This window comes from Kluyveromyces marxianus, chromosome 6 (assembly GCF_001417885.1).
Source record: "Kluyveromyces marxianus DMKU3-1042 DNA, complete genome, chromosome 6".
Taxonomy (NCBI): Eukaryota; Fungi; Ascomycota; class Saccharomycetes; order Saccharomycetales; family Saccharomycetaceae; genus Kluyveromyces; species Kluyveromyces marxianus.
This window is the reverse complement of record NC_036030.1, coordinates 723,155-736,589: the sequence shown is the minus strand read 5'-3', so window position 1 is coordinate 736,589 and position 13,435 is coordinate 723,155. Positions and strand designations below refer to the sequence as shown.

Here is a 13,435-nt window from a genome sequence, read left to right as displayed (position 1 = left end):
AAAGAACGATATAAAGAATTAGTGTTAAGAAAGGCTACGGTATTCCGACAGTTGTAAATCCGAACTACTAATACACCATTTTTGGGTATTAAAGAACATATAGGAATACACAAAACTTTAACACAATGTTTGGAAATTCAATGTTGAGCTCTCTAACGAGAATTTCAAGGCCCATGATGAAGAACTTCAATGGTTTATCCTTTCAAACTTTGGGCTTGATAAACCCACCTCTTTCAAGAGGCTTCAAGGTCAGAACTGCTATCAAAAAATTCTGCAACGATTGCTATATGGTCAGACGTAAGGGAAGGGTGTATGTATATTGCAAATCCAATAAAAAGCATAAACAACGTCAAGGTTAGAAACTATTATATTGTTTTCAAATTTTTGCTCGACTTGCCAATCCTGTAAATAGTAAAGTTGATTACCTTAATTGGCTTTCGTTTGGAATATTTTCTTGGGTAAGGTGATCCTCTATAAATTTCCATATATATTATTATTATACACATGCCTTTTTATACTATTGACGTTTAAAATTCATTTCTTAAAGTACAATGATATTTTTTTATGTGGCTTGCCAACAGGATAATCCTAGTCCACCAATTAGCGCCATATGTCTTCCATCTTCCAGTTTCCTGATATCGCACGATCCTGTATCAGCTACAGTAGTGTATTGGCTATCTAAAATTCTCAATTCGTTATTGCTGATATCACGAATACGAATTATTTGATCCACCGATGTGCTTAACAGCTTATTACCATTATCTAATAAATTGACAGACGTGATGGTAGATGATGCAGCATAACAATCCTTACAAAGTATTTTTATATCCAGGGTATCATCATCTTTATTTGAAAACTCTGTTATTGCCATGGCATTATCATCTCCACCAGTATACACCATGAAAGATTCTGCCGTAGGGTTTAGTTTGAGTTCGAAAGATTTTATGCCCGCTTCATGTACCCGAACCCTGTCTGACCAATGAGGCAATTCTTTGCATATATCTTTTGTGTAGGATTTATTGGGCAGTTTCCCGTCATTTAAGGTGAATGGGATGTTTTTCGTTATATCCATCGTAACTAAAAAGCCACCGGTTGTTGATATTAACAATTTTAGTGAACGTTTGAATGGAACAAAAGCGACTCCTAAAAGGCAGCAAGTTTCATATTTTCCTTCGGCTAGTTTTGTAAATTTGTTCTGGTCATAAATATAATGCCAGAGTTTGATGGAACTATCACTGTAGACAGATACCATAATGAAGTCATTTTCGGTTCCCTCCAAAAAAATTACATCAAAGTCCATGATTCTAAGATCAGGTATGTTCGTTGATGGAATTAACTTTTGTCTTAGGCTGACATAAGGAAGAGAGAAATTCATTTCCAACTCCCATACAAATAACTCTTCCCTGGCACTGCAGGTAATAAATATATTGTCGCTTATGAATTTACATTTCTGTAATCCAGATACGTGTGTTTTCAATGACCAATGATTGATGATATCTCCAGTTTCAACGTTTAGTGAAGCCAACTTTACAGTAGTATCTTCTGAACCAGTGATGAACAATGAATTTTTATTAGAATCATAATTTCCCGGTTGAAATGAAATATCTCTGATTTCCCTTCCGTGTGATCCGTTCTTCAAAGTCTTAGGGAACTGATAGGAAGGTATTGTTACGATATTTAAAGTAGAGTTCTTAACGAAACATAAAACGGAATTGTCGTTTTTAGGCTGAAATAATTTCCATTGTCTGTGAGCTCCCCCACAAGGCTGACTAAATATCTCATACTGTTGTGTTTCATTGTAGATATGAAACAAATTAGATTTAAATCCGTAAACAATAAATTCATCATTTTCGTCATAGAATGAACCCTCGAGAAACCCTCTGTTAACTTTATTTGTGTGAACGATTTTAACTGTCTTCATTTTGAAATTGAATGATACAAAGAAATAAGCTCCGTCCCTATTCGTCATGGAGAACAGTGCATTCCCGCCTTTATCCTCTATATGTTTAATTGATGTTACAGCATCAGATGCTGGAAGCTTAACAAAAAGTGAATGACATGTTGTATCAAGAAGATTAAACGCAAATACCATACTGAACCTTCCACCTACAAGGAGATAATCGCCATATATCTCTGCACAACTGGTTAATAAGTTGGCCGGTTTGTTAAGTACCACTTTCTCTAATAGTTCGTTAGTTCTTTCTTTAAACTTTAACAACAATAGAGGATCATTAGGGTTTGCAGATTCAATGACTAAAGAAAAGTTCTCATCATATGGACGTACAGAGATACAGTTGATGGTTTGTGTAAGGTCACTTAATTTGATTTCTGTAGTGTTTAGCAAGCAACCTTCAGTAGAAAATGTTAGTGATTTCAAAATACACTTGTTATTCATGAAAAATACAGTATTATTAATTCCTTGCGTGATGGAAAAGCTAAAGAAACGCTCGTCATGTTCTATTAGAACCCACTTATTCTGAGCCGTTAGGTGTTGAATTATATTTCCTTCGGAAGTAATTAAGACGACACCAAAACTAAACAAGTGAAAGCCCTTGATGATCTCATTCTTTTTTGGTTCAAACTCTTTGCAGCTCTTTGATATATCTTCCAATGTCACAGTAATATCATTCGTAAAAGATGGTTTTCTAATCTCAGTTAATTTTATCCTTCCATCATTACCACCTGTTACAGCTATAAGACTATTGTTTTCTACATCAACACACCATGCATTTTTGGTCAAATGAGTTTCATACATTTCTTTTTGGCGTATTTCATTGTTTAATAGATCCCAAACTCTACAAGTACAGTCTTCAGATACACTAATAAGTTGTTTATCTTCGTTAAAGAATTCAAGATTCCATATCCTTGCAGTATGGCCCCACCCTGTAGATAATAATTCACCAGTATGTAAATCCCATATTTTTATAGAACGGTCGTCAGAACAACTGGCAAGTAAGCTGCCACTATTATTAGCCACAACATAAAATATTGCACCTTCGTGACCTTTTAAATTCCAGAGCTTTTTCTGTGTCGTTAGATCCCAAATAACAATACCATTCATGATAGTACCCGCATTAACAAGTACTTTAGTGGGCAGAACTTTTATCGAACCAGAATATAGGATCGAACGCTCTCCTTCAAGCAAATATGTCCTCACTATGTCACACGTTACAGGGTCGACAGCAATGACCTTATTATATATTGTCAATAAATATACTTGATCGCCATTGTAGCTGAACTCACCACTTACAATCCACTCCGCGGTCATCTTCTCATATCCCAATAAGTTTTTACCCGAAAGAAGTTCATCTATAGTAATAATGGAGACGGATCTCGAACCGTACACTAATACTCTCTTCGAATTCCTGCATATACTAATTCCATGCACTTTATTTCTATGAAATATTTGGTAGCGACCAACTTTAGACCCAGTCTTGAATTCATACACTTCGATGAAGGGGCCCTGGGCGCAAAAACACCACTCTTTATAAAATTTTACAGCCAATACTGGGCCAATATGTGCTAGTTTTTGAATCATATATATTTATTCTTGTAGTTCAAAGCACAGCCTCTTGAGTGCCTCGCTGTTAGGAAATACATGTCGTTCAAAGCTCATCGCTCTCATTATTTTTGGTACACATTGAGATAATCTTCAACATAACGTAAAAAAATTTTTATAAAATTATTCCTACTCTTCTGTAACGATGAAGTAAAGGTAAAAACATCAGGATGATAATAGGCCGAATTGTAGTCGCTTACATTTAATATAAGGTACTTTGAAGCCTTTTGTTGTAAGTTTGAAATACTATAATTATAGGTGGTGTTTTGTTAGAAATCGACCCGCTAGTCTCTGGAAACTTTTTAACATCCGGTAAGGGTATTTTATGATATATTGAACCCTTGGGTAATAGTATAAACTTTAAAATGAATAATTGGCAACTCTCGTATCAATCACCGGAGAATCTAACGTATCACTTAAAGAAGCCTTACTTGCAGTACGATAAAAAAGAGAAACAAATTACGAAGTTAGTATTCGACAATGAAACCAATTTAATATGGGTTGGTGACTCGTATGGTCGGGTATCATCATATGACCCGACATATTCATTGTATACCAGACATACGGCACATATAGGCTCAATGCCTGTTATTGATCTTCTAAGTCATAGAAACGGTATTTTATCACTAAGTTCTGATTCTCTACACTTCGCTAATAGGAGGGGAGTAACTCAAATGAGCTTAACATCGGCAGATATTGCACAACTCTCTGATATGAAAACAATGTGCTATCCATCTAACAACCAACACAGAGTTTTATGTGCCGGAGGCAATAGTGCTAGTGGAATTGTTTCTATTGATTTGGTAAAGGGATCATTGGCTTCCTCTACTTACTATTCATCTAAAGTGAGACACCTTACTTCCAATAATAAGCTTGTAGCCATCGGGAAACAAACCGGATCTATAGATATTTTCGATCCTATAAGCAATAAGGTTGTTCAGTCCTTTTCGGGTCACTCGGCTTCAATCACGTCGATGGATTTCAAGGACAATACTTTGGTAACAGCAGGAAAATCCAAAACTTTCAACTACATGCATTCCGATCAATTCATCAATGTGTATGATGTAAGAATTATGAAGCAACTACCTCCGATTTCGTTTTCAAAGACGCCTAATTTTGTAGGGAATCATACATCATCTAATATTCCTATTGGGGCAGATTTTCTTCAATTACATCCGGTGCTTCCAACGGTAGTGGGGGTCGCATCCACATCGGGAAGTTTTGACTTCATTGATTTGGTAAATCCAAGTTTAAGAACACCATACATTCATCCTTGTAAGTCTATCAGCCAATTCAAAATTTCCCCCAGTGGGGATTACCTTGCATTTATAGAGGAAGACACTACATTGAATATGTGGAATAGGTCCAACACCATGTCTGGCTTCACGAATACAGCTGCAATAGTTGAATATCAAGACTTCCCAGAGGACACTGTAATGCCAGTAAGGATTGATCTCGATCAAGAGTCGTACCCTTTGAGTTCTGTTGGTATGCCATACTACTCGGAGACTTTATTATCTGCATGGCCACATACCGTTTTTAAGACTGAGGGAACTATTAACAAATTGATAGAGGAAAGCAGTTCATCTGACGTTAACATTACGTCATCCAAGCCCGCTAGTAGAATGGCTTCGCATTTATCATCCAGCAAGTACTCCTTACAGCCATATAATAAGTTCAGATATGGTCCACGGAATGTTCTAACCCCATATAAGTCCCTTAGAGAAAGAAGGAAAAAAATGGTTAGTACAACCGAGGAAAATCAAGATAGGAGAGAACTCATGAATTACAAGCCTATTAATAATATAGAGATACCACCAGCCTATAGTAAACTACAAATGATATATGGGAAATTTGGTGTCATAGACTTCGATTTTGGAGGATTTAACACAACTAAGTACTCTGGACTTGAGACTGATATCGATTGTGTTTACGTCAATGAAATTATACACTTATATCGCTTCGTCCCAGAAGTATACAATTTTGTGGTAAGCTGTTTAAAAGACGAATTTTTCCAGGATAAGTCCTTACTAACCGAGCTTGGGTTTCTTTTTGATATGATGACCAGGGCTGAAGGGAATATTTGTAGGGCTTCCAATTTTGTTGACGTTCTTGAATCCATATCTACAGCTAAAGATCTTGGGTTAGTTACCGATCAAATATCTTGTCGTTCAGAGCGTGCTGGCAGGCTCTCGATCTCACCAGATAATTTATCCCCTCATCTAAAAGATCTCACTTTGACAGAAAATGCAGATGCAGAGGAGGTTATGAAAATGAGTTATGAAAAATATATGACGGTCGCTCAAAAATTCAATACATTCCTGCTTAATAGATTAATATCAGAGGAGGTGCAAAGAAAGGTTTACACAACTCAAAACATTGTTTTAGAAGAGTTATTTGGATTCGATGTGGACACAGAGATACGGACATTGTCCACATGTGGAGAATATAACCATGAAACCAGAATTATGTCTTCTTTGGTTGTTTTAAGTCCTGTGAACAATAACCTGAAATATAGCAACAAAAAACTAAACAACCAGACAATTCTCCCATACATAGAATCTTCAATGAGTAGATTCAGGCAGTTATCGGCCAAGTGCTCTAAATGTATGAAGCAGCAAAATCACGAATATGAAAGTACTGTTAGAAATCTTCCACCGCTTTTGTCTCTTAACATGTGCTTATCTCCGGAAGAATGGACAACGGCCAAAACTGTTACAGGTTGGTTGTCGAACCACTTTTACGCAACAATATCTAAGGATAGACCGATCTTGAAACTGCAAGCTACTGACCTCAAAACGACTAATGCCATATTCAAATATGAGCTAACATCATATGTAGCAAGAATCACGGATGATTTTGGAGAGGAGCACTTGGTCACTTACGCAAAAATATTCGACCAGAAAATACAAGAATTCAAATGGTATATGTTTAATGACTTCTTGGTTGAAGAGATTGAGGAAGAAGAAGCCCTCCGTATCTCATACTGGTGGAAGACACCTGAAATTGTCGTTTATTCTGATGCAGAAGAGATTAGAAAGCCTTTTGTTCCAGTTTCAGAATACAGTATAGACGATAATATATTATATCGTGATTACTTCAGTGAAGGTATAAGGAAAGATGTCGTTAGGCAATACACATTACTTACTAGAGAGGAGCCACCTGGACCTGGGACCTTAGTGGCCCTCGATGCAGAGTTTGTGTCCTTGACTGAACCTCGATTAGAAATTAATTGTAAAGGTATGAAGACTCTATTAAAACCTGCAAAGAAATCTTTAGCACGTGTGTCACTTTTACGTGGAGAGGGAGAACTTGAAGGTGTACCTTTTATCGATGATTATATTATAAGCGAGTGTCATATTGAAGATTATCTAACTCAGTTCAGTGGAATTGAACCGGGTGATTTAGATCCTAAGTTGAGTAAAAAGAGCTTGGTAAAGAGACAAGTCTTTTATAGAAAGATCTGGCTACTCCTTCAATTAGGCTGTGTTTTTGTTGGGCATGGTTTAACCAATGATTTCCGCCAGATTAATATTCATGTTCCTGCTTCTCAAATCAGAGACACATCTCTCTATTATTTGAAGGGTAAGAGGTACTTGTCGTTACGTTATTTGGCATATGCAGTATTGCATAAACAAGTCCAAACTGGGAACCACGATTCCATTGAAGATGCACACACAGCCTTACTGTTGTACAGAAAATACTTGCAACTGAAGGAAGAAGGTGTCTTCGAAATGTACCTTGAAAATATTTATGATGAAGGCCGGAAAATGGGATTTAGAGTTCCTGAACAGTATCCTATGTAGAATTATATATCATCGATTATAATACGTTTAGTAGTAGAGGTTTGAAACCGTTTAATTGATTCGTTAAAAACAACATGTTGTTCTAGTTTTAGATAGTGTTATCTTTTTCGCTTCAAAAGTTACTTTGGATTCTAATATAAGAAAAAAAATAAAAACAAACCAAATCAAATGAGAGTTGATGAAATAAACAAAGATATAATACGCTTACCACTACCGAATATAAATATATCAAGAATGCTGCTGACCCAACACATACTCCATTCTTCTATTAACAGCTCGAGTTGTCGGATGGAGTGAATTAACAGCTCTTTGATGTTGCGAACTTGCGATTCTAGATGGACGCATGCTACGATAAGTACCAGAAGTTTGCGAGGCCAGCAGTTCTGACCCTCTGTTCATTAAAGGATTTTCATCTTTGTGAAATTCTTGTGTACTAGTATTCCATAGCTTCGTTAAAATTCGTTGAACTTCCATTTTACTACCAGATGGAAGTGACTCGCCTAGTTTTGTAATTTTTGTTTTGCCATTATCCACATTGTAAAAGTTACCGGATAACTTAGACGGGGTTGTTTTCTTGTGTTTGTGGATCTCGATACTCTGTTGTTGAGATATTCTACTAATAGATTCTACCAAAGGATTAGAAAATCTTCTTACATTGGTATACTCTCGGGATATTCTTTCAAATTCCCTTCTAACCTCAACATTCGCTGCCAAAAATATCGAGTCAGAAAACACATTTTGACTAGTTAAGTCTTGAATAGAGTTTTCTCTTTGTAACCATAGCTTTTGCTGCGTTCTCGAATCACCTCCCACATCTGCATACTGCAAGAATGATGAGAAATCTGTCATGCTATTTGAAACCTCATTTTCGTTGAATGAAGGTTGTTTGTACAGGGACGGTTGCCCATTGCGCGATTGTGAGCTAGGTCCACCTCTCAGCATATGATCACGAGAGACAGGCCTTGTTAAATGACTAGTTAAACTAGAAATAGAAGTTGAAAAGTCACTTTTAGTTGCTTTATGTTGTTGTTTCTGTTTTTGTAACATTATTAGTTGCTGTTGCTGTTGCACGGACTCATCAATAGTTTCTTCCTTTATAGAAGCTGCCAAATCTTGATTGATATAATTGAACGTGTTAGACTTGTCATTTTGAATTTTAACACCCCTCTCTGCTGGATGATCAGATGTATTGATCCATGCCAAAGAACTTTGACGTGATAATTGGTCAAATCTTTTTTCCATCCCTGTTGATTGGGATAATATCATATCAGGTACATATTGTTCACTTGCTTGGGCTTCTACCGTAGCTCGTGCAGGGTTCAATGTTACATCATCATCATCATCATCATCATCATTCTTACTAACGTTATTACCATTCTTACTGTTATTATTATCGTCATTGTAACCATCATCATCTTTAGTTTCATTTCTGTTATTGCGGTTGCCAGTATTATTACTGTTCTCGGCATCATGTGGTGTTTCCTTGGTACCATTTTGTGTTGGACTAACGGCTTCAGGAATAGTATCTTCGAATTCTTTTCCTTTTCGTTCAACGTTTATATTTTGAATATGGGAATCTTGATTATTCTCCTCTTCTTTAACAAGGGCGTCATTACGAATCAAATCTTCATGTAAACTAACACCGGATTGGTTTCGATATTGTTGCTTCTGCTGAAGTTGATTTTGTTGTGCCCCAGACTCCTCATGAGGGAAATTAAAGATATGCTGTCCTTGCCTTCTTAGACTGTTTGCATTAAAAGAGCCATCTTGGTTATTTGAGTCAATAACATCATCATGCTCATTATGAGGATTGTTATCTATCTTATCACCACTATCCGAACCTGTTGCATCTGCAGATATCTGATCATCATAAGTATCAACTCTATTTCTTAGCCTCGATGGAGGTTTATAACTTAACGCTCTCTGGATAGGCCTGTTCCCATCCATTCTCAAGGTAGCAGCTTTATCCTGAAACCCATGTAAACTGTGATGTGAGCTCTTCTGCGAAAGTTTCTTTTGCGCTTCATCTCCATTATTCATATCATCTATTTCATAAGCATATTCAGCGTCGCCTTCGTCCGTAAATGATTCAACTTCCTCATCGGTTGCGGATTCATCTTCATTGTCACCGGAATCATGGAAATCGAGAATAATATTAGATCCACCATTTCCTTTCCCGCTCATTAAACCTTTGTGTTTTAGACTATGACTATGGGGATGCAGCACTACTGGATGCGATCTGGTTCTAACTAATGCAGTCATACTCAATCCGCTATGTACCCGTCTCTTGTTTAAGGACTCTGAACTCCTCGACTTCTTCATAGGATCTTGTAATCCCTTGTTTATCGCCTCCTGGCTGCTAACACGGTGTAATTTTTGGAAGTTTCGGAAACTAGCATTGCTCTTGCTTCGAGAACTCACGGAAAACTGTTTTTGTTTACTACCTTTCTTAGCTTTTGTATATTGAGTGAGACTCGTGTCCGATTTCGTTTTCAATGGCTTTGCCCGAACTGACGTAGCCATTGCAATGTTTTAGCCTATCTTCCCTTAAGTGTCTTGCAACGTAATTCTAAACTGACACCAAAATAATGCTAGTGTCAAGTCGACTATTTGATTGTTTTCGCTCCTTCCTTTGTTTCATATACGTTTTCTCCATCGAAATGACCGTTTTTACAGCTTTCTTGCTTAGCTTCTTCCCACCTTATTTTATTCATATTGCAATAATTAAAAATAGGAATGAGAGATTCAAAACTATACAAACGTTATCCAATAACATAAGACAAAAACAACTAACTAAAAGTTTATCGGGCTACCAGAAGGTTTGAATTGCAGCTTTAACTGAGATTAATATGAATCTTTTTCAGGTAGGGGACTTTTATATTGATCGTTTAGCGAATTTTCAGGGCAGGACGTCTGATATATCTATACAGGAGAAATCTAGGGTCAAAGCGTTGTTGTTGGACAATGATACTATAAGCACTATTTCGATGTGTACCACTCAGACAGAGTTATTGAAACATGAGATATACTTGGTGGATAAATTGGGAAATTTCAATCGAGATCCAATGCCTCATTTGAAGTGTTTGTGTTATTTGAAGCCTACGGAAGAGACAATTAGCAATCTTTTGCGGGAGCTTCAGGATCCCAAGTACGGAGAATACCAAATATTCTTCAACAATCAAGTCAGTAAGTCACAATTGGAGCGGCTTGCAGAAAGAGATGACATGGAGGTAGTGACACACATTGAAGAGGTATTTCAAGATTACTTGATAGTGAATAAAGATGTTTTCACGCTTGAGCTCCCTCTTTACAACCTTTTGGAAAATCAACTTTTGTGGAATCCAAAGGGATTGCAAGAAACCAGTAGCGGCCTCTTATCTCTTCTTCTATCTCTTAAGCTCAATCCTACTATTGCGTACGATTCGCAGAGCAAAATTTGCCATAAACTGGCAAAAGATTTAGAGTATGAGATCAAGACAAATGAAAGGCAGCTGTTCGATTTTCCGGTGAGAGATTCAAATCCGCTATTAATAGTACTTGATAGGAAATCTGATCCACTAACACCCTTGCTACAACCGTGGACTTATCAATCAATGATAAACGAGTATATTGGTATCAAGAGAAACTTAGTAGATCTATCGGCTGTTCCCAATATCGATCCTGAATTGAAACAAGTCGTCCTATCCCCAAAGCAGGACAAATTCTTCCAAGAAACAATGTATATGAACTTTGGTGATCTAGCAGATAAAGTTAAGAACTACGTGGACCAATACAAGGCAAAGGCAAATATAACAAAACAGATCAACACCATTGAAGATATCAAAGCATTTATTGAGAAATATCCGGAGTTTAAAAAGCTTTCTGGAAATATTTCCAAGCATATGGCTATTGTAAGTGAACTAGACAGGCAACTTCAAGTAAAGAATATTTGGGAAGTTAGTGAACTAGAGCAAAATTTAGCTACTCATGACGATAATAACCACGATTTTAATGAGTTGAAGAGGCTTCTAGGTTTAACTACCGTGGAGTCATATTTTAAATTGAAGCTTTGCTGTATTTTTGTTCTACGACATGGATCCAATGGAGGTAGAGTGAAAGAAATAGAAAATATTCTAAGACAGCAATGCGATCCTGCACAAGTAGCCCTATATTTCCAATTCAAAAACCGATTTAAGTCATCCTTTAAAGTACGTGCAGATCCACAGGATAATGATTTAATAAGTGGTCTCACAAAAAAATTCAATAAACTGGGCAGTAGCGGAGCAGAAAATGTGTTCATGCAACATGTTCCAGAACTTACTCGTATTTTGAGCGACTTAGATAAAAACAAATTCCCACAGTCCGGTATAAAGTTGTTGAATGAAAGAATTGATACAAAAACATATATCCCACAGGATGTGGTAATCTTTATTGTAGGAGGGTTAACGATTGAAGAATCCAGAGCTGTTCATCAGTTCAACGAAAAATACCGTAAGGGCAAAGACAATTGCCGTATAATTATCGGTGGTACCTCAATTTTAACTACAGAACAATTTTTAACTGACGTATCCGCAATTAATGACAAACCGGAGGATTTACTATGATATTATTTAGAAAAGATCTACGTAAATGGTATAAGAAAATATACATATATAATAGTATCATAATATTTATAACGTCTTTCTAATGAATTGTACTGAATTTTTGCTCCCAAAGGAGAAGCTTTCTCGTAAGATCATCCATTGACTTCAATGATTCATCATAGTTGGAGAATATTTTATTTATGTTTTCCAGAAATTCTTCATTCTCAACAAATTGACATAATTGCTCTTTTTGAAGCTGATCTTCGGACAGTTCAAGTTGAGTTCTGGATATAAATTCCAGTATTGCATTCACCCTGCGTCTCATTTCATGTATAGTTGTCCTTTGAGAAGGGATCCGAGGTTTTAGAGGCTTATTTATCCCTATTTCGGATGTAGTTGAGCCATTTGATTTAGAAGAATTGGAGCTACCAGACGACCCAGACGCCTTCGAGCCATTAGACCTGCCATTTCTAGAGCCTCTTCCTCCAGCCTTTGCATTTCTGGAATTGCTTTGAGAAGAACTAGCAGTTTTCCCTCTTCTTGATCTCTTCGATTTCGAGTCTTCTTCTGACTCAGATGGAGATGTAGATTTCGTAGCAGCTCTCCCTCTTTTTCTGGATTGGCTAGTGGAGTCTTCTGTTTCCCATTCGTTCACTTCCAGAGACTCCGTGTCTCTTGAAGACAATTTTGGCGATGGCATCTTGCCAGTGCTTGCTTCGTCTTTCAAATGGTCGCTTCCATCCTGCTCTTCAGGTCCATCCTTAGAAGAGCGTCTACTCTCACGCAACGCTTTTTCTAACATTAGCTGATAATGCTTTTCCTCTCTTGCACTGGAAGTAGCACGCTTGCGATCAGAATGTTTTTGGTTTTCTTCAAATTCGTCCAATTCGGTCTTTGGTTCGTCCACTTCCTTCTCCTCGGTAGTACCATCATCCGCAACAATTTCATCAGGATCCTCTCTCTTGTTAGAGACATCTGCATTTCCACTGTTTCTACGCTGTCTAGATACTCTTTGAGAACCTACAGAACCGTTCAATCCAGAACTAGATGGCGATTGGGCATCGACCGACCCTTCACTCTCAGATTCAGAATTCCTCTTAGTCTTCCTATGTTTTCTGCGACGCTGCTGTATAGGCTTGTAGATCGATCTCTTTTCACCAATATCTGTAGAGTATAGTGAATGAAGATCAGGCTTACACTGCTCACACCAGTACTTATCTGGTGTATCTTCTTCAGTGATACCTACACAGTATCCATGCTGCCAAACATGACACTCTTCGCACTGAATATAAAGACCAGAGTCATCTGGCGGCTCAATTCTACCACATATACACCGAGTTTCACCTTCGTCCTCTTGCTCAAACTCAGATTCCTCCACGTACTTCTCCTCCTCCTGTCCGCTCCTATGATTGCGTTCCCTTGTTTCTCGTTTCATTTAAAAGATATAATGGATATCCCACAGAACTCCGCTCAAGCTGATACAAGTCTCTTATTTTTATCCACCAGGG

The 13,435-nt window shown here is 37.3% G+C and overlaps 6 protein-coding genes across 6 annotated transcripts; 3 read left to right on the top strand and 3 right to left on the bottom strand.

The window, feature by feature from the left end:
* Positions 1 to 125: 125 nt before the first annotated feature.
* RTC6 (mitochondrial 54S ribosomal protein bL36m) lies at positions 126 to 359 on the top strand (the record flags this gene model as incomplete). The annotated part of the gene is made up of 1 exon (XM_022821016.1): positions 126 to 359. One exon carries the CDS (start codon positions 126 to 128, stop codon positions 357 to 359), a length of 234 nt encoding a protein of 77 aa, XP_022677422.1.
* Positions 360 to 562: 203 nt separating this feature from the next.
* Positions 563 to 3,538, bottom strand: RTT10 (tRNA (34-2'-O)-methyltransferase regulator RTT10; the record flags this gene model as incomplete). Its single annotated transcript, XM_022821015.1, has 1 exon — positions 563 to 3,538. The coding sequence occupies one exon, from the start codon at positions 3,536 to 3,538 to the stop codon at positions 563 to 565; it is 2,976 nt and encodes a 991-aa protein (XP_022677421.1).
* Positions 3,539 to 3,924: 386 nt separating this feature from the next.
* Positions 3,925 to 7,365, top strand: PAN2 (poly(A)-specific ribonuclease; the record flags this gene model as incomplete). Its single annotated transcript, XM_022821014.1, has 1 exon — positions 3,925 to 7,365. The coding sequence occupies one exon, from the start codon at positions 3,925 to 3,927 to the stop codon at positions 7,363 to 7,365; it is 3,441 nt and encodes a 1,146-aa protein (XP_022677420.1).
* Positions 7,366 to 7,593: 228 nt separating this feature from the next.
* On the bottom strand, positions 7,594 to 9,888 carry TCO89 (Tco89p; the record flags this gene model as incomplete). The annotated part of the gene is made up of 1 exon (XM_022821013.1): positions 7,594 to 9,888. The coding sequence occupies one exon, from the start codon at positions 9,886 to 9,888 to the stop codon at positions 7,594 to 7,596; it is 2,295 nt and encodes a 764-aa protein (XP_022677419.1).
* A 326-nt stretch (positions 9,889 to 10,214) lies between these two features.
* Positions 10,215 to 11,948, top strand: VPS45 (Vps45p; the record flags this gene model as incomplete). The annotated part of the gene is made up of 1 exon (XM_022821012.1): positions 10,215 to 11,948. One exon carries the CDS (start codon positions 10,215 to 10,217, stop codon positions 11,946 to 11,948), a length of 1,734 nt encoding a protein of 577 aa, XP_022677418.1.
* Positions 11,949 to 12,027: 79 nt separating this feature from the next.
* On the bottom strand, positions 12,028 to 13,362 carry CTI6 (Cti6p; the record flags this gene model as incomplete). Its single annotated transcript, XM_022821011.1, has 1 exon — positions 12,028 to 13,362. The coding sequence occupies one exon, from the start codon at positions 13,360 to 13,362 to the stop codon at positions 12,028 to 12,030; it is 1,335 nt and encodes a 444-aa protein (XP_022677417.1).
* Positions 13,363 to 13,435: the final 73 nt, after the last annotated feature.